A 21,746-nucleotide genomic window follows, 5' to 3' on the forward strand; every position below is an offset into this window, starting at 1 on the left:
TAAGGAAAATAACACAGTATTTGATGCCAATTAAAAATTATAATCTTTCCGCCGAGACCGGTTTGGCTCAGTGGATAGAGCTTCTGCCTGCGGACTGAAGGGTCCCGGGTTCGATTCCGGTCAAGGGCATGTACCTTGGTTGCAGGCACATCCCCAGTGGGGGGTGTGCAGGAGGCAGCTGATCGATGTTTCTCTCTCATCGATGTTTCTAACTCTCTATCCCTCTCCCTTCCTCTCTGTAAAAAATCAATAAAATATATTTTTTAAAAAATTATAATCTTTCCATATAAATTAGAATATTAGAAACACATATCCTCCTCCGTGAGCCTGTAAGCTTCCCAATACTTATAGATGTTTCTGATTTAACTTCTAATATGGTAAATATAAATAGATATAACTCACATAAACAAAATTCTTTGCATTCTTCAGTAACTTTTTAGATTATAAAGGGTTCTGAAAACAAAAAGTTTGAAAACAGATGATTTGTCCCAATCACCTGTGACCCTCCGTGTTTCTCTTTATAGACTACTATCAGCTGCTTCCATTGATCAGTTATGTGGTGTAACACACACGGTCTCCACTTCTGCACTGAGAGGCCCTTGGCCCACTGCCTCTCTATAAATCATTTGTTTTTGCTGTACCACAAAGGGTTGCTTTGAAGGTAGGGCATCAATAGCTGAGATCATTGCTTGCTGGGAGTGAGAAGTCCTGGTGATTAAGACAGAACAGGGATTTGCTGGAAGACTCACCATCCCAAAATAGGTCTTTCAGGTTTCCAAGGCCAGATATCAGTGTTATCTCATGGTTTTCCAACCAATTCTCAAAGGAATCACAAGTACCATCTGATTTACTGTATACTGTAAATATTGCACATCAACAACGGCTTTTCATGTTTGTGATTCACCTCATACCCTGACCCCCAGCCCTGGAAATAAAGTTGCACATAAGAATTAAACTTATAAAAGAATATATATGTATTTACTCACTTGCCAACTTTCACAAACTTGTTTAGAATTGGAGGCCAGAAGACAAAAATATCCCGGAGTAATTTTCTCTTCTGCAAGGAAACATAAATGTTAGCTACCCTTTTCTCTTTAGGGTGTGATAATACAAGAGTTATTAAAAACTGTCATAAGTTCACACATATTCTGGCTTCATAAAACCTCTTGCTAATTGATATTAAATCAGTTTTTATTGTGCTTAAGGAGATTTTTTTTCATCATCAAGCTAAGTTTCTCAAAAAATTTTTCTGATACATTTTCTTATTTTCATCTTGAGTTTCTTGCCAGTTCTGAGTATGTTTTAGTCAGAACTCTTTCTATTGCAGGTGCTAAAACCTAACTTAAAACTAAACAAAAATGATTACTTTGTTCAGAAAATTTTGCTCAGAAGGCCCTAATATTGAGCTCAAGCATAGCCAGATCCAGAGACTAAAACCTCCAGGACTTTTTGTCTCCACTACTTGCCTCTACTTGGCTGCATTCTACATGCAATCTCTCTCCACCTAAGGGAATCAAGACAGTGACCACAACCATGCCCACTTTTATATTATCCCAGATTAGCAAAAAGGCAGAAAGAGAACTTCAGTTTGTCAATATCCATAGTTTGTGAACCCAACCAAATAGTGTGTTAAGATTGGTCCAGCCCCGGTCACATGCTATAAATAGGATTCTCCGAAGAAATAGAACCACTGGATAAATAATACATACTATATATATATATATATATGTATATGTATACATATATATAGGCACATATACATAGCCACATATATTATATCTACCTTCATACATTATATGGCTATATCATATACTGAGAGATTTATTTTTAAATGTTTTTATTGATTTTAGAGAGAGGGGAAAAGAAAGGGAGAGATAGAAACATTAATGATGAGAGAGAATCATTGATTGCCTCCTACACACCCCCTGCTGTGGATGGAGCCAGAAACCTGGGCATGTGCCCTGACTGGGAATCGAACTGGTGACATAGGTCAACACTCAACCACTGAGCCACTCTGGCGGAGCTGGAGATTTATTATGAGCAATTACCACACATGATTATGGAGGCTGGGAAGTCCCACAATCTGCAAAGTGGAGACTAGAAAAGCCAGTAGTGTAATTCTAGTTTGAGTCCACAGCCCTGAGCACCAGGGGAACTGATGGTATAGATCCCAGTCCAAGAGCAGAAGAAGCCTGAGGACAGCCTGGCTCAAGGAGGGAGGCAAGAAGGGAATAACTCTTCCCTTCCTCCACTTTTTGTTCCATTCAGGCCCTCAATCATGGATTGATGATGCCCATCCACACTGGAGAGAGCCATCTACTTCACTGAGGCTAGGATTCAAATGTTCATTTCACCCAGTAACACCCTCTTAGACACACTCAGAAATCATGTTTAATCTGGGCACCCAGTAGCCTAGTCAAGTTGACACATAAAATTAATCATCACACATACCAACCCTGGAAATGGTATGTATATGTGAGACCCCATTACAGACACAGACCCAAGGTCAAATGAAGTTGGAGAGAAAAGGATCCACAAGAAAAAGATGCTGGCCAACAAAAAGAGCTTCCCAGACAGAATCCCTGTTTATTTGTACTCTCTGTTCCAGCCCACAGCTGAGCATCTTACAGACAGTATAGTTTTTATAAACAGGCAGTGCTTTACTTTTAATAATTTTCAGAATCATTAATCTATAATTTTAAGAACTGTGATTTGAAGGAGTAAAGTGACTCTAGAAAAGCAAATGCTTCTCCCTCATCCCACCCCATATAACTATTCAAGAGACTGAGAAGAAATTAAAATTGGCAGCAGCTAAATTATTATACAAGTAAAGACAAGAAAGTAGAGTTAGACAATTCATTGTCTTACTTAGAAAATAAACCAGAAAAGGCTACATGTTGAACCTACTTAGTATAAGGTGACCAGACGTCCTGTTTTTGGCGGGACAGTCCCGATTTTTAACAATTTGTCCCGCGTCCCGCGGCGTTTTAAAAAAGTCCCCATTTTTGGAAAGAATGCACAACAAGCTAGGGAACGGCGGGAGAACGGGAAGGGAATATACGGTTTTCGGCGGCCATGTGGCTATTTAGCCAGGATATGAGTTTTATATTATTTTTGTTAATTTATAATGTTAAACTTTAATAATAACAAATAATTGTTGAGAACCGATTATCGAGAACTGCTTATCAAAGTTCGCATTGTTGATCAATTGTTAGAATTCGACCACCATTGTTTGGACTTAATGAACAATGGCATTTTTTGGGATTGGCAACGATGAAAACATTTTGTAACTGTCTCTCAGACAATACACATCGTACTGCATGCTAGTAACCTAGTTAAACAAGTGATGTCATTACAAATCAGCTATTCAGATAATTTAGGTAATTTATTTATTTATTTATTTCATAAATACATAAATTTTCTTGAATTTAGCAGACAGTACTCGTATTATTTATATTTTATAGTGGCGGCAAAAAGTCTAGCGCTGGCCTTGAAAGTGACATGACTTACTTTACAGCAAATTCATGACCTTTTAAACAACGACAGCAATCTACTAAAAAAAATTCACTCAAATATGCCAAAGAATAAAATAATACTATACATAATTTTTATTTATTATATTTGTAAATTGTACTTATGTTGAAATTTAAAAAAATATATTACAATACTATTTTTGCGTTCTATGAAAATTTTTGTTGCTCCATATAGACCAAATTTTTAATCAAGAAAACACCCCCCCACCCCCCCCCCACCCCCCCACCCCCGTCAATGGTGTCCCGCTTTACCAATGTTAAAATCTGGTCACCTTAACTTAGTAGTGATTGAGCTTTAAAGGAGGCATGTGGCCCCGGCGGCGGGTTGGACATGCTTATGTAGACCAATGTTTCCAGATACTAGTATAATGAAAGGAAACACATAACTGTCTCCTGACTTTGTGAAAGGATTTTAGTCTAAAGTGGAACCAGAGGATATGAAGCAGAATCTCATGCCTATGTCCTCAGGAAAAGGAACCTTACGAACTGAGAGACTGATTTCCCATAAACACCTGATTTACAGAAGGCCAGAAACGTATCTCCCAACCAATAAACTTCCGCCAAGAATCTCTCCCCCTCCTCAAGCCAATGAACTTCCTGCTTGGCCTGTGGCTGGACTCCCCCCTCTTTACACTCCTTGCCCATAAATACAGCCCACAGCAAACCTTCAACGGACTCCCCCATAGCTGCGTTTCCTGAACTGAAATTCCTCTGCTCCTCCTGAGTAAACTCAATTTCCCGTCATTTGCGTTTGCCTCGGTTTACCTCTTTATTCAGGTTGACAATTTGTTCTCAAAAATGCCAGCCCACAAATCCAGGGCGGAGAGGAGGGGCCATTCCCGTGTCAAGGTCTCCAGCTGCAGTGGACACTACAGTGGCCCCATCCACTCCCTGGACAGGGCCACTTCAGTGTAAGCCGCCTGTTAAGTTAACAAAACAAGGAGACCACTGGACCCAGGCGGTTCCAATGCCGCGGTGGCCTGTGTAAGCCTGCAAATGCCTCAAGGTCACGCAATCGAAACCTGAAGGCAATCACCAACAGCCCAGGAGTTTTAAGCTGCAGCCCGCCCATCACTTCCTTAGCTTCCACCGTCCCTCTGAACGCATCCCGCCCTGCGCTCCTGCCGCGGGGATGCTCCTCACCACTTGCAGTTGGGCGCTGCCCGCTTCCAATCCATCTTCACTCAAAAAGTCTTAAAAGTGTTTACATGCCTCCGTTTCTCTTCCACCACACCAGGACCGCGTTTCTTTACGGGAGGGCTTTCCTCCACCAGCCTTGCACACGGCTCCACGCACACCCCCACGCAGGACGCCCACGCACGCACGCTGCCCACCCACACGCACCACGCACGTGCACCCATGCAAGCCATGCCTCCCGCCCACGCCCCCACGCACGCCCCCCACAACACTATGCCGTCCGCCCACGCCCCCACCCACGCACGCCCCCCACACACACACTGTGGGACCCGCCCACGCGCGCACCCCCACCCACGGGCGCCCCGCCCACGCACTCCAGCGGAAGTGCGGAAGTACTCAGCTCCTTCGCTGCTCTGACTTACGGGGGTTCATCTAGTGACTGCAGGGTGGGTGTCCCGTGGACTGAAGCTTGATACACACTCTCCACTGCCTGCCATTCCTTCTCTCAAGCCCCCACTTCCCTGCTGGTCAGTCCTTCACCCTCCAAATAAGCCCCAGTTAGTCCTCGGGTAACAACAGCACCGGAAATCAATTTTGCTGCAGGCTAATGGGTAGAGTTCCTATGGCATCTCATCAAGGTTCTACTGAAACCACTCTGAACAAAATGACTCTCTATTCGAGGATCTGCCGAACTCTTCTTTGAATTCGTCTCAGGTTCTGATTCCAAGACAAGCATGGGCCATTCATGCTTTTCCTAACCTTGAAGTACACAGATCGTTTTTTTCCAGATTTATTAAGATATAATTAACAAATAAGGATTGTATGCATTTGAAGTGTACAGTGTGATTTAATATACGTATACATTGTAAAATAATTACCACAATCAAATTAGTTACCGCATCCATCACCTGACATAGTTAGTGTGTGTGTGGTGAGAACCCTTAACATACAATACATTACTGGTAATCACCATTAAATCCCCAGAACATCTTATAACTGAAAGCTGAAAGTTTGTCTAATAATGTATTATGTCTCCAGAAGTCACTCTTTTACTAACTTTAATAAACAGAAGGCTTATGGTACAAAAATGAGAGAAAAAGGCCTATGAATATATCAGTTGACACCCACATGAAAGCAAAATGTAAAAGATTATTAAATTTGTGAGGAAATAACCAAGGTCATTTGCTTCTTTATATCAACCCTCAGTCTTCCTGATCCTATATAATAAAAGGGTAATATGCAAATCGACCAAATGAGAGAACAACCAGTCACTATGAAGAGCACTGACCACTAGCAGGCAGATGCTCAATGCAGAAGCTGCCCCCAGCCCGCAGGCCCTGATCGCCCGATCGATTGGGGCCTCCCTGCCAACCTCTTGGTCCATTCCCCCGGCCAGCAGACTCCAATTGCCTGATGGCGAACAGGGAACATGGGTGGGTGGCGGCAGGGGCAGGCCGGCTGCCAGCAGCCAGGGAAGATGGCCCTGATCGCAGGCCAGGCCTAAGTACCATACCTGTGAACAAATTTCATGCACCGGGCCTCTAGTTTTAGATAAATAGACTAGAAGCAAATGGGTGTGGTAAGGAGAGGAGTCAGGGGAGAGAGGAGGCATTCAATATCTGGACCCATCATTTATATATTGCCCCAAATTGTTACATTGCTTTATTTTCTGATCTCTTCCTTTGTGTCTGTGTACTTCAATAAACTTCAAGGGCAGCACCTCTTGGTGAACTGACATGTGCAATTGTCACCTACAGAACACATAGGTTACATTCTATATGTTCTGGTTAAGATGGCAGGAATTCAAGCAACTCATTTTGAAAAACTATTACTTCATTGAGTAAGAGAAAAAAGGCAGCTCTTAGGTGTTCAGAAAACTTACTCTAATAGGTCCTTTCCCTCACAGTCATATAAGCTATTTATATTGTGCTCTAAGATACTTTACCCTCCATTTTTTAATTTAATATTTTAAAGTCAAGTCATAAAACACTTGTGTTTCACATACAGGTGGGGCAAAAGTAGGTTTACAGTTGTTCATATGGAAAATAATACAATAATTAATAAATAATAATACAAGAATAAACTCTGTTTCACGTACTCATAACTGTAAACCTATTTTTGCCCCACGCTGTATAATAAGTATTCATGTAAGTGATGTTTGGCAAATACTATACTAAATGAGCAATTTAAAAACAGAAGGTATTTACTCACAATAGTTCATAGATATTCAGTATAACTATAAATATACAATCAAAAGCCTACTTCTTCACAATTTGTACTTCTTCACAAATAATCACAAACTTTAAAATATCAATTTACCTTAATAATCCAAGCAGTTCAAGAAAATTCATTGTCAGGGAAGAACTGAAACTAGTGAAGAGAACAATGTGTTCTTTGTTTCTTACTTCAGTTACATTTACATAATGCCTAATTTTGGGATGAGACATTTTGGAATATTGATTGTTTTCTTAAAAATGTACTGATAGCCTTAGTACATGCCAGAGGTTCAGTTGGGTATTTAAAAAGTATACAGGAAAGAGAAGTTCCAGTAAATTAGTTATAAATCTTACCTTGTAAATTAAAGTATTTACTATGGAATAAGTAATTTTTATTTTGGGAAAATTTGACAGTCTTTAAAGCAATTACCCTCCAGAGTCACTTCACACTTAAGGAAAAGGGTATTTGATCCAGGTACCAAAAGCTGTAATTCCATGGGGGCTGCTTCACTTTGGACCCACCTTCAGGTACAGTGGTTCAGTGGTTACACTGCTACAACTGAAAACGGTCTGCCTCAATACATTTTAAATTAGACCATTGGCCTCCCAAAAATTTGGCGGCCCTTTGGAGAGTCTCTGACTGTCGGTGTTTTTATCAGAATAGCTCCTACTCTCAGCCCTGTGATTTGTAGACTTGTATTTTGAGAATAAATTATCAATCTAAATAAAGAGGTAAACTGAGGCAAACTCAAATGACCAGTAATTGAGCAGAGGAATTTCAATTCAGGAAGCACGGACTATGTAAGAATTGGTTGCCTAAGAATATATAAAATAGAACTCCCAAAACAGAAACTAGAAGAGTTTAGGGCAAGTTTATTTAGTTGTGAGAAGGGAGTGTTGTGGCCCCTGAATATCTGCTTTGTCCTTAATTGCCAAGACCTCATATTCATTTCTTGTACCTTTCTTCCTGTGGTGATGGATGATTCCACCTGGTTTATATGCATTCTGGTTCCATTTGCCATTGTTTAGAATCAAGGGACTGTTGATATGATGGCGCCAACACAGGTAAAGAGCCAAAGGATTAGGTTTGCCTTTACCTTCCAGCAAAGGACTAAATGTTTCCCTCTTTGACTGATAGTTATGGTGATTCCCTTAGCCCTATGAATATAGACAGGAAAATCCTAAATAAAACATTAACAAATCAAATCCAACAATATGTAAAAACAGGTAATACATAGCAGCAATTGTAGTTTTTGGTATTTACCCAAGAATGAAAAAATGTACCCATAAAAAGACTTATATATGAATGTCAATAACAACCCAAACTGGAAATAGCCCAAACATCTATCCACAGGGGAATAAACTAATTCTTGTATATTTATACAATGAATTGCCACTTAGTAATAAAAAGGAGCAAATTACTGATAAACACAATAACATGATGAATTTCAAAAACATTACACTGGGTAAAAGTGGCCAGGGTAAGAGAGTACATACCATATGACTTCACTTATATGAAATTCTAGAATAAGTTCAAAGTCATCTATAGTGATTTTTTAAAAATCAGACCAGTGTTTCATTGAGGTGAGGGTTGCGGAGTGCTTAGTCCGTTGGGGCTGCTACAACAGAAATACCATAGATTGGGTGAGTTAAACTGCAAACGTTTGTTTCTCACCGTTCTGGAGGCTGGGAAGTCTGAAATCAAGGAGCTGGCAGAATCAGTGTCTGGTGAAAGTCTGATTCCTGGTTCATAGACAGCTATCTTCTCTCTGTGTCTCACAGGGTGGAGGGAGGCTAACTACCTCTCTGGTCTCTTTTTATAAGTGCACTAATGCCATTTATGAGGGCTCCACCCTCATGACCTAATTACTTCCCAAAAGCCCACCTCCTAGTACCATCACATTGAAGGTTAGGATTTCCACATATGAATTTGGGGTGCGGGGGGCAGAGGGGGTTACACACACTTGGTCCATTACAGGGAGGTTGACTGCCATGTGGCACAAGTGAGCTATGAAAAGATGGCAGTCTTCTATATCTTGATTTCTATTGCAATTACATAGGTAGATATATTTGTCAAGTCCTCAACCAATATACTTAAAATCTATGAACTTCATTATTACAAATTATACATTTAAAAAGTTGATTTAAAGAAAGGGTATTACTGAAAAGTGATGAATAAACCATCTTTTTTATAAATTTCTTTCTAAATCTCAATTTCAATGATTCCATTTTCTGACCACCACCTTTTCCTCTCCCACCCACTCTGTATATTAACAATACTACAGTTCTTTGACCCCAGTGGGCCTTCCAACTTTTCATTCTTCTTCACTTACTCATGTCCTCCTTTCCCCCCTTATCCCACTTAGATTCCATTGTCTATCTTTAGAATCACTCCCTTGCATACCTCATCATTCTTGCCCTGCATTTCAATTGGCTAAATGGTATCCCAGATTAAATCACTCTCTACTTCACACTTGCATCTAATCAGCTGAATGTGGTTGGAGAAAACTACACAACTAGGATGACAGGACTCACTTTAAATTCATGACCACTAAGTGGCCCATGGTGCTACCAACATTGCCTTAGCTCACTGTCTGCCCCACCCTTCTCAGCAATTATTTCTTATCTTCTTATGGGTAGTCCCCAGGCCAAGGGTTCTCTTTCCAAAACAAAGAGGAATTCTGTAATTACAAGTGAAATAAGATTCTAGTCAGACAAAAGCAACAGTCTTCTGTTCTACTTTTTAAAAGACTGGTACTTTGTTAAATTCCTCTTTGATATCAAGTTTAAGTGTTTTCTATATGACCATTAAAAGCCCTAGTTTTGAACATTAAACGTATTACTCCCTTATTTGTAGAAAACATGCTAGTTATAGACTTAAATATTAAAATGGCTTTCCTTTTACTCACTTGTGGTTGCTTTAGCTCAGTTATTGGATCTTTAATCAGTTCAAGATTATAATTATTATATTCTTTCTTTTTCCTTTCTTGTTTTCATATGAAAATTTCCCTAGATTTATAACATGGTAGAATTTTTACAAGTTATCCCAAAATTTATGTCTAGAAAAAATGAGTAGGTCTTCTTATTCTTTGCTTCTATCAGGGTTTTAAGTGGCAAACAATAAAATCTATGTTGATTAGCTTAGATGGAAAAAAGAATTAATTAAAAGCTAATAGGTAACTCACAGAAGCTCTGAGAGGGCTTGAGAATCAGGAACAGTGTTCAATTACTCCGCAGGCGCCACTGCAGCTCCATCACCCCTGCTGCCACTGGCCGGCACCTCCACCGGGACTTGCACAGATGCTGCCCAGCCCATTCTAGTGTTGCTCAGGAGCAGATGCCAAAAACTCTGTCACTGATGCCCCCCAAAAGCCCAATACTATAGTGTTGTCATCTTTTCCACTGACAAATTCTGCATGCCTTCTTTCTCCCATTGCTTGCTTCTGAACTAAAGCTATGTGCAAGTGCATCTAATTGGTAAAATCCAGGGCATACACCTGTGCCCAGGCTGCAAGGGAACCTGGGAAAGTCAGTTTTCAGCTTCAGCTTGGGGAAGTGGAACTCATAAGACATTTTCCAAACATGAAGGAGTGTTCAAAGGGTGCTGGGCAATCAGATATATCCACAATGACAAATGTCCAGAAGGAGAGATTTCTCTCTGTTAGTGAGTGCTTCCTCTATCTTAGGGTTTCAGCAAATAGAAAACCAACGGAAACATGGAAGTGATGATACTTACCAAGTACTGCAGAGTGTGCTTCTTCATAGAGGAATATGGTTCCCATACCAGAATAATGCAATTGTCTCTTATTTCATCATATCCCAAATTCAGAGGGACTTCAGCTATAATCCCAATTTTAAGACAATAATGGTATTTAAAAGCATGGAAAACATTTTGCACAAATTATTCAGCTGCTCCAAAATAAAAATCCTATCATTTTATAACTCCAAAAATACTGTTGATAATCAGATTAATCTCTTAATGTTTTATGGGTAGGATAGTGTGAACTCTGAAGAATAATTGTACCTTTTAAAGCTATTCTCATATCCTATCTAATAAAGACAGAATATGCAAATTGACTGTAACTCCACGACAAAGATGGTGGTGCCCACAGCCAAAAAGGAGGGAATATGCAAATTGACGTGACAAGGTGAGAGGCGGAAGGTGGCTCTGGCCGGAGCAAAGGCAGAAAGGTGGTGTCAGGCCGGAGCGAAGGCGGTGCCGGCAGCCAGGGGAAGGAAGGCCTATTCTTGCACGAATCTTCATGCATCGGGCCTCTAGTTTACAAAATAATACCATAACATTAACTTTCAATATGATCATTTGTACTTCTTTATATAAATGCAAGATTTACTCTGGCCTGCCAGAATACATATTTATTTCTCTCTGTGTACCTGTTGACAGTGCGAATAAAAAAACTTTTTTTTTTTCACTTTTCCCTGTTAGCAGCAATGATATAAGTCACAGGAGTCTTGGAATCTCTGAATAGAGTATAGAAAATTGAGTTCACTTAGCCGTTTTGTGTTGAATTATTTTCAAATGTTTTCCTTGAAGAATCACTGCCTTGTTTTTCCACATACACCTGCCTTGGTGGCCATGCAAGTGTGGGTCACACTGCCACCTGGTGTGGCTGGGACAAACTTACTTCCATTCTCTGGAAACTACTAAAGCAGGGACCACACTCAGACCCTACGTTGCTGAGTCATGCTGCAGGCTCACTTTGTTCTGGAGGAATTTGCAGGCCTACTGAAATAAGGGAAGAGGTCGCATCAACAGCAAACACAAATCATTTTTTACAGGATGGAGAAACCATAAATATTCAGCATTTTTAACTCAGCAAATGTTTTTTAAAGACCCACTGCAGGTGAGGTCTGTGCTTGGTCCTAAAGGTGACCAAAAAATGAGGAAGACACAATCCCTGCCCCAAAGGATCTAGCAGTTACAGCAGAATACAAAATGAGTTAAGCATACAAAGCACATGAGAGAGAAAGAGATCATAAGAAGTATAAAAACAGACTTCTTTGCCGGCTGGTGTGTCTCAGTGGTTGAGTGTTGACCTATGAACCAGGAGGTCACAGTTTGATTCCTGGTCAAGGGCACATGCCCAGATTGTGGGCTCGATCCCCAGTGTGGAGTGTGCAGGAAGTAGCTGATCAATGATTTTCTCTCTCATCATTGATGTTTCTCTCTCTTTCTCTCTCTCCCTTCTCTGAAATCAATAAAAATATATATTTAAAAAAACAAAAACAAAAAAAAAACCACAGACTTCTTGGAGGAGTGGTATTTGGGATAAGCCTTTGAAGGAGATTTGGGATTTTATGGTCAGAGACAGGTTAACTGAAGAGGATAGAAAAGATACATACCAAAAATACTAAAATAGTAAATTAAAACCTCTAGTTTTTAAAAAAGTCTTGTTTTATTTTTATCTTATTTTATCATCAGCAAAGTGTACAAGAGAAAATTTACAGTTTTCAGTCAACTGTGATTAGAAACTATTAGAAGGGTGAAAATATTTAAACTGCAAAACTGACAATTAAACTTTGCTTTTCCTAAAAAGTAATTTCTAAATGGTAGTTTTTGATACCAATATATCCATTAAGTTTTCTTCAAATCCCTTTTGCTTCCAAAAAAAAAAAGGTTGCCTAAAAAAAAAAAAAAGACAAAAACCCTCCGATATAGATTTTTCATCATTTTAGTAAGATAGGATTATTTATAATTTAAAATAATTTAGATGATATATTTGTATTATGTTAATACAATTATATCTTCACTGGCCATAAATGAATTAATAGCTGTTCACTTTTTTAAAATGTTTTTTTATTGATTTCAGAGAGGAAGGGAGAGGAAGTGAGAAATAGAAACATCAATGATGAGAATCATTGATCGTCTGCCTCCTGCATGCCCCCCACTTTGGCTTGAACCCAAAACCTGGGCATATGCCCCAATCCGGAATCTAACCTTGACCTCCTCTTGGTTCCCAGGTTGACACTCAACCACTGAGCCATACCAGTGAGGCGACAGCTATTCACTTTTAAAGTTGTGGTTTTTTTCTAAAGATGCTTGGGTGTTGATTCATAGAAATCCAGCAAATCAACTTCATCCCCTCATTCTCATGGTAAAATTGATGCTTTTATACTGTAGATGTCAATATCTTCAACTGTCATTTCAATTATTTGAATTAAGAGTTTATAGATGACTATGCACTTGGCATATGTTTTTCTTAGAATTCTGGGTGTTTCACAAATTTTGTAAGTGTTCAGGGTCATAGATATAAATCAATGACTTGTATTTTCTATAAATGGTCTTCAAATACATACCCACTCATTTTGGGAAAATAATGATTCATATAAATTGAATAAATCCCAACACAAAATGCTTTTTAAATATAAAATTCTAAAAACCCATAAATTTTAGGTTTTTTTTAAATTTATTTTTTAAATATATTTTATTGATTTTTTACAGAGAGGAAGAGAGAGGGATAGAGAGTTAGAAACATCGATGCGAGAGAATCATCGATCAGCTGCCTCTTGCACACCCCCTACTGGGGATGTGCCCGCAACCAAGGTACATGCCCTTTACCGGAATCGAACCTGGGACCCTTGAGTCCGCAGGCCGACGCTCTATCTACTGAGCCAAACCGGTTTCGGCAAAACCCATAAATTTTAAAAAGAACTTTTCACTGTTTCATATTAACAAAATCTATATATTTTTTAAGTTATATGATAGAGATTGCTTTATGTAGTATTTGGATTATGTATGTTATATATCAGTAGATAAAAATGCCCCTTGAGGATTTCAAAATCTCATTTTTCATGTCATTTCTCTTCTGAAAGTTTGTAGAACATACATGGCATTTAATTAATCTGGGTTTATGTATTTGCTTTTTTCTTAATAAAAATTCTAAAGAGCAAAAGTCATTATAAAAATTAAATCTTAAACTTTAGAGATAAATATACAATAGAGTATTGTAATATATAATCGTGATTAATATTACATCACAATTTTGCATATTATCAAATTAAATTTTTACTGTGAATGTATTTCTGGTTCCATCATTTAATTATGCAGAATTTTGTAATGACTAATAGCAAAATAGATGTGAAATGGCCTAGCACATTGCTTAATGCAGAATAGTACTCATGTACATTTTGGGTTAAGCACTCCAAAATGCAAGATCTGCCCTTTCTCTCTGAGCTGAATTACCCTGATCTGCAAACCCACCCTCAGAAGCCCTAAAGACCCACGAATACAGCATCTGTATAGCACTCAAACATCAGTGGGACTCTGTAACATTGTTCTCTGTAAAACTAATTAATCCTGCCTCACAGCTAGTCCCAAATTGTTTGATCAGGAAAAGGAAATTCTAAAGATAAGAAGCTTTTTTTCATATGGCTAGGGGATGGTAACAGAGAGGTTCAAGGATGAGTCTTTATGATTAGGAAGAACAGAAGGCTGATGATGAGGGCTAAGAAATAAACTCCCTTCTGCAATGAAAGAGCCAGGAAGTGCTGTGTAGCAAAATGCAACTGTGGAATCCAGGAAATCAAAATAGTCTGTACAAGCTCTTACTCCTCTACAAATACCCACCCCTGCACAGCACTGCCACACTGTCTCACCTGCAGACCACTGCAGCCACGATTCCTGCCAACAACCTGTGTCTTTGCTTATTGACAGCCTTTCTTCCTCTGGAGAGGACATCCTCTAATTCAATTAAATGTGTTCAATGAGGCTCTGGCCAGGTAGCTCAGTTGGTTAGAGCATCGTCCCGGGATAGACCAAGGTTGCAGGTTTGATCCCCAATCAGGGCATATATAAGAAACAAGCAATGAATGCATAAATAAGTGGAACAAGAAATTGATGTCTCTCTCTCTCTCTTTTTCTAAAATTAATAAACATTTAAAAATATATTCAATGAATCTATCTTTTTGGCTCTCATTGTATGAAAGGATTTTAAATAGACTGTGTAGTCCAGCTACAAAAGATTTCTTTGGGGACATGCATTGTGAGCCACTTGCCAAAAATAATCTACTGTGTTCTTTTGATGGATGGATGGATGAATACATACATAGACACTTAAATATATATCATCTATCCATCACTCAAAATTTATTCCCTTCTTCTATAGTAAAAAAAAAAAATATTGAAGCTGGGTGAATAGCTGCCTAATTAGGCAATGTGATATGTATGGAAGTGAAATATACCCTGGTCATCCCTTCAGTTTAAGTTGTTTTCATCTCTTTCTGGAATATCTAAAAACATCTAATTGAGCTTTAAATGAAATCTCAAATCCTTAACATCTGTAGCCTCATCCTGTGCCACTCTGCTCCTCAATAAGACTACTTTCTGGCTTTTATTCATTACCCAGATACAATAAGCACTTTCTTATCTCAAGGTCTGGGCCACTGTATTTGTTTTCGAGGGATGCCATAACAAATTACCACAAACTGGATGGCTTAAACAACAGAAATGTATTCTCAGCCCTGGAGGCCAGAAGCCAAAATCAATGTGTGGGCAGGGCTGTGCTCCCTTTGAAAGAGCTAGCAGATCTTTCCTTGCCCCTTCTAGCTGCTAGTGGCTGGCAATCCTCTATGTTTCTTAGTTTATAGATGCATCACTCAATCCCTGCCTCCATCTTCTCTCCTGTATCTCTCTCTCTGTGTCTAAATTTCCTTCTATAAGGACATTAGTTATTGAATTTAGGTTCACCTCAATCCAGCATGATCTAATTTAACTTGATTACATTTTGTAATGACCCCACTTCCAAGTACATTCACATTCACAGGTACTAGAGATTAGGACTTAACATCTTTTTTTTTTTTTTTTTTTGAGGACACTATTTAATCCGCAACAGTCACACTGTTCCCAGCAGACTTACTGATAGGCACATAGACTCCAGGACCCAGTCTACCTCAATCTCAATACCAGTTCTGCTCTTATTAGCCATGTGATCATGGGCAAGTCACCTCTTTGGGCTTCCGTTTTCCTATCTGTAAAATGAGGATGGAAATAGCATCTTTATCACGGAGATAAATCTGAGAATTAAATGAGTTGAGTACAGTGTCCAGAACACAGATAAAAAATTCAGATTCCCTGGCCCTGCTCAAGACCCGAGGAATTCAGAGACAGGGTCAGGAATGTGTATTTTTTTAAAAAGCACCTCCAAGTGATCCTGTTGCAGGGCACCTGTAGACGCAGATGACTTTTATGCATGAGGACCACACGCATAGACTGAGCATTACCGAAAGGCAACAGCTTTCCGCCCTGGCTGACTGTGGCCCAGCTCCGCAGCCCCTAACCAAATCCTGTTTCTGAAGCGGCTGGCGATCCGCAGTCGCAGAACGGAACTGAGCATGCGCCCCCAGACGCTCGGCAGGGCTCCTGAAGACCCGCCCCCTCAGGACCAGAGGGCGGGGCTTTCCTTAGCACCTTAACTACGGTTTCTCCCGGCCGCGGCCTAAAACCCCGCCCCCGGCTGGCTTGACCAATCACATGTCAGGTTGCTGAAGGTCGGGGCCAATGCCCAGGGCCGTCCTTCATTCCTCTCTGCAGTTTGAAACTGTCAGGCTGCTGCTAAGGTAGCCCCGGTACTGGCTGTGGTTTCAGCCGGGACGCGGCGGGCCGACGCGGGCGGAGGAGTCGTAGTTCCGGGAAGAGCTGCGACGGTGGGTAGCGGCGCCCTGGGCGACCCCGAGCCCCTGGCGGAGGCAGCGGAGTGGGCTTCAAAGTGCTTTGGCCCAGATTTCCGCTCCCGGGCTCCGGGCTGGGAGCATCGTCCCCTAGACCCGGGCCCTGCTGCTGCTCTGGAGGTGTTCCTCCCCGAGTCCGGGAGGAGAGAGGGCAGGAGGAGGAATGCCTCAAATATAGCGGTTACTGTCCCATGGGTTCTGGCCATTTAAAACGTAAGGGGGGCGGTGGGGGGGGGGGGGAAGAACCATGTCAAACGCTTTATTGTTTTTAAGTAAGAATGTTATTAAAACAGGGGTGGGTAGAAAAGGATTGACAAGAACTAGCCCTTTGCTTACTCGCAACGGCCCTCCCCTCTGCTGCGAGTCCTCGGCGTGGGAGCAGCTCGCGCGCGCCCCGTCCGTGCCTGGCAGGTAGGTCCGCGAAGGGCGCAGGGACCCACCCTGCCGCCAGCTGGCACCTAATTCACTCCTCCTCTGCCTCTTAGGTGTTACTTTTGAGTTCCCGGAAGGAGCCCTCTTTCCCCGTCAGCCAGGTAATTACCAAGACGTCCTTGGGTTTACCTGGCAATAGAGAAGCACTCGGAACTTTTTATCTCCTGGTTTCTGACGTTTTGGGTTAGAAAATATGGAAAATTTAGTGAACTGATGTACATCCGCCACCCATCAAAGCAAGCTTCATTTTCCTCCTTTGTTTCTGAACCTAGGAGAAGTGATGCTACTGTTTTTAGAGTTTCAAATAAACTGCCCTACCTTGTTGGCATCAAAGCAGGGCAGGTGGAAGATTTAGGACGTATTTCCCAAAAGTACGGTAGTTGTTTCGTGTCTGCAGTATCTATATTCAAAATAAGTCCAACCATACTTTGCAGTTCATTTGTGTGTGTTTTTAAATAATCAGCCCCACGCCACCCCCACTCCTATCCTTAATTGGTCAGCAAGCACACCCCAAAGGAAGAAGGGGATGGAAACAGAGGTGGACCAAGTTCCCTCAGTGGTGGATTTGAAGTCCTGTGACGCAGCCACTCCTTGCTGAGATGTATGTGCTTATTTTATCCTTCCTAATTGGCTTAGCTAAAGACAGTCATGCAGAGATTTAGTTTACTTATCATGTGTAGATTCAGTAACACCCACTGAATAAAGTTCAGCTATCCTTTCCACAGTCTAGCCCCAATCCATGTTTCTTCTAATATTGCCGTTTCCCTGTATCTGCCCTTTCTACTTCAGTTTCCTCATCTCTCACTTACTTCTCAGCCCACTGTGGTTGAGACCTGTTCTACTTTCCACTGAAATTGTTCAGGGGAATGTCATAGCAACTTCCTGATTGCCAAATTCAAGGAATTCTGTCCAATGCTCATCTTTTCTTTGGTATGTGACTCTGACTTCCTTCTCTAAGCTTTTGTGATGCTGTTCATTCTGATAGTTTTATTGATCTTTTTAGTCTTCTTTGTTGGCTTTCCTTTTCCCCCTTTAAATGTTAGTGGTTGTGGTTTTAACCTTTGTCTCACTATGGTAGTGGCCCTTAACTTTGTTAGGGTTGTAGTTTCCTCTGAACACATATTGGAAGCTAAGGATCCTCTTCCTAGAAAAATACACACATGTGCATTTATGCTAAAAATATTGCCTACAACTTGGGTATATGGACTTCGGAGTAAGAAATTTTTCTGTCACTCCTTTTCATTGGTGATCTTATCCTCTTGTTTTCCAGCATTTCCTATCATGCTGATGATTCCTCAAACTGTATCTTCAACCTAAAGCTCCAAAGCAGGGCTCCCACATTGTTTAACTCCAGGATGCACCATTCACTGTAAATGGCAGTCCTTGGGTGGTGCACAGCATACAGGGTGGCCATATGCTGCATAAGTGCCTCACAGGTACTGCACACCCAAAACATCTGATGTTGAGCCTAGTGTTCTTCCTCCCAACCTGCTCATCTTCCTACATTTCTTGCCGTGGTGAGTGGCACTATCATCTATCTAGTTACTCAAGTCAGACAACTGGAAGCCATTAACAATTCCTCTCTTTAATCCCTGAACCAGTTCTTAACCATGATCTCTCATTTTCATTGCCATAACACAACTGTCTCATAGTCATACTCTCTATCTACTTCCCACTGCTGACTCCTAGATTCAGGTCCTCGTTTATCTCCTGGATTAAGACCAAACTTTTTAACATGACATAATCATGATCTTCCATGATCTGGCTGCTCTCAGCCAAGCCTTGCTTTACACCCTTTGCTTACAGCATTAACTACTATACTTATGTTCCTAGCATATCTGTCCATGCCTCTGTATCTTTGCTTATGCAGCTCTACTGCCTAGTATATCCTGATAACTTTTATCTGTCTTTCAGATCTTAACACTGGAGTCATTTTCTCTATTAAAATTTTCTCTGGCTCCATTCTTACTTCTTCACACCCTCAGGATCTCACCCCATGAAAAATGGCTACTCCTATCGTCTTTCTTTGCATCTCTTTTGTTTAGCGTCTATCAGCACTTTTTTCATCAGTCACTTATATACATATCTGGCTCCTCCCTATAGATTGTAAAGTCCTTGAGGACTCATCTTACTGCTTCCTCACTAGTGTCTCACATGTTACTAGTATTCAGATAGTTTGAATATTCACTACTTGTCTTTTAAATAATTTACTTACTAGTTACTAAAAATACTTTTATTTATTTATTTTATTTTTGGTTAAGACTTTCAACAATTTTTCTATGTGTGTATTAGAATCTGTTGTTTTGTATAGGTTTACTTTTTTAAAAAAATAATACTTCCAAAAGGTAAGTTTCCTAAGCAGGGAATTTGCACAAATTGTTCATTCTCCTTGGTTCAGCATCTTCAAAGAAAGTGCACAACATCTAGGTTGTCACACATTGTTAAGAACAGAGATCACAATCCATTATTCTCAACCCTCTACTATGCCGATTTTTCTGAGGAGCCTCCATTTTTCTTTAACCTTTCATGTATTTGTTTCATCTCCTTTGCTAATTTATAAACTCACTAATTTTGGGAATTGAGTCTTTATTTTTTTTTGTCCAATGATTTTGTCTATGGTTGCTCAAATATGTTGAATGATTTTAAAATATCACAATTATTGTTTTGGTTGGTGTTCCATCTCTATATAAGGAATTCTATTTTAGTTTAAATATTGAGGGGGGGAAAACTAAAGTTAACGTTTACTGTTTTATAGTATTTTTGCAGAATGTCATCAGATGAGGAAAAATATGCATTTCCAGTTATGCAGAATGACTGCAACCAAAACAGTTCAGGCTCTTCAGATCTTCAGGTAGGAAGACATGTATAAATTTGTTATGACTTACTTATTTTCAACAAATAGTATGAGGGAAAACTAGGAATACATTTTTCATTCATTCATGCCATTTACATTTATAATTATAATCTACTAGAGGCCCGATGCACGAAGATTCGTGCAAGAATGGGCCTTCCTTCCCCTGGCTGCCAGCACTGCCTTCACTCAGGCCGGAGCAACCTTTCGCTCCGGCCCGGAGCCACCTTTCCACCTTCCCACACTGCCCAGAGGCCTGGAGCAGCTGGGGTGCTCGGTGCCTGCATATGCAAATTCACCCACCATATTTGTTGGGTTAATTTGCATATTCACTCCTGATGGGCTGGTGGGCATTGTGAAGGTACGGTCAATTTGCATCTTACCCTTTTGTTAGTGTAGATTAGTGGCCCTATGCACAAAATTTGTGCACATTAAAAGAGAATTAATTAGAGGAAATATTTTAATATTGCTATTTGCCCTTTCTCTGTAATAGAAGTGTCAGAGATGAAAGAAAATTAGTAAAATATATATGAAAATCTCCCTCCTGTCAGAGTCAGGGGCGTGCCGCAGGACCCAGAGTCAAGTCCCCGCCCACCTGTGTGCACCTCAAAATCACACGAGACCCAGACCCAGCTGGCCCCACCCGTGTCAAGCCCCACAGGGTGCAGAGTGCAGCCTCAGGTCCCCTGGCCCCGACACCGGGGGGAGCGGGGAGCGGGGCCGGCCTCAGGTCCCCTGGCCCCAGTGCTGGGGCGGGGGACGCAGCCTCAGGCCCCCCGGCCCCGGCTCGAGGGCATGAGGGTGTGACCACCATTTTCATATTAGCTCTTTATTATATAGGATAATAATAAAAGGTTAATATGCTAATTAGAAAAGATGAAGCCGGGGCCAGAGGGAAGTCATCCAGGTCTGGGGGCCTGCAGGTGGCCGGAGAAGGGAAGCCGGAGTCCCAGGTGCCGGAAGGAAGCTGGTGCCAGCAGCCAGGGGAAGGCCTACCCTTGCACAAATTTTCATGCATTGGGCCTCTAGTGTGTATATAATGTACAATGTATATCAAATTATACCAAACTTTAGGAATTATTTTACAAACTTTGGGAAATGCCTTACATTATTTTAATCTTTCAGAAAATAATCATGAGCTCTTTACTCTTTGTACAAAGGCTTCAAACAATACAATGAGAGAAGCTAGAAATCTCAAGAAACATTTTTTTCTTGAAATTTTCTCATTGTAGCTATCTCTTTATGAATGCTGCTTTCATTTTAATGCCAATTAATACAACATCAAACCATCCAAAGTTCTGAGGCCTAGATTCCTTAGTGTTTTACTCTAGGTTCTAGTCCCTGTTGCCACAACATTCATCACATTCTGCTACCTGGACAGTGACAGATAAATTGACTGCAGAAGGTATGGGTTTTATATGAAATGCTCTGAATTTTCTTTTATTTCTAAATGTTTTATCATCAAAAATATGGATTCAGATTTCTAGAGTAGATTTTAATTGAGAGAATAATAACATGGTATATCTTGAGTTTTATAATTATATCACTTAAGAGGAAAAAAGCTGGACATTATGCTTATGTTACATTATGTTGAGTAAGTATAATATGAGAAAAGCTTCAAGAAAATATTTTATGAGCAAATGTGTTCCTTTAATTGAAATGACAAATTTAAACATTGGGAAGCTACTGTTAAAGTATCTGTGGTTATTTACTAGTAAAGAAGCAGTCGGGAATTGTGACAGATGTATCCTTGCCTTCCCTTTGGATGGTACCTCTCCAACTTGGTGCTATCTTTTTAGGTGTCAGTGCTTTCTTGTACTCTTCATCTCTGTCTTATCCAGACTTGTTCCTAGAGGGACCTAATTAACTCATTTATACTTGTGATAGTATGAT

General features: G+C 40.4%; 1 protein-coding gene across 14 annotated transcripts in view; it reads left to right on the forward strand.

Moving 5' to 3' along the window:
* Positions 1–16,438: 16,438 nt before the first annotated feature.
* The window catches only part of POC5 (POC5 centriolar protein), a 31,100-nt gene continuing 25,792 nt past the window's right edge, over positions 16,439–21,746 (forward strand). Inside the window, exons 1-4 of one of the 14 annotated variants that reach the window (XM_079793753.1) lie at positions 16,469–16,546; positions 16,864–17,103; positions 18,273–18,438; positions 19,758–19,853. In XM_079793753.1, coding sequence (XP_079649879.1) covers positions 18,376–18,438; positions 19,758–19,853 — 159 coding nt within the window. In that variant the 5' untranslated portion in view covers positions 16,469–16,546; positions 16,864–17,103; positions 18,273–18,375. The other 13 variants (XM_079793757.1, XM_079793760.1, XM_079793758.1 and 10 more) reach the window with 13 other exon arrangements.

Source organism: Cnephaeus nilssonii (assembly GCF_951640355.1).
Source record: "Cnephaeus nilssonii genome assembly, chromosome: 2".
Lineage (NCBI taxonomy): Eukaryota > Metazoa > Chordata > Mammalia > Chiroptera > Vespertilionidae > Cnephaeus > Cnephaeus nilssonii.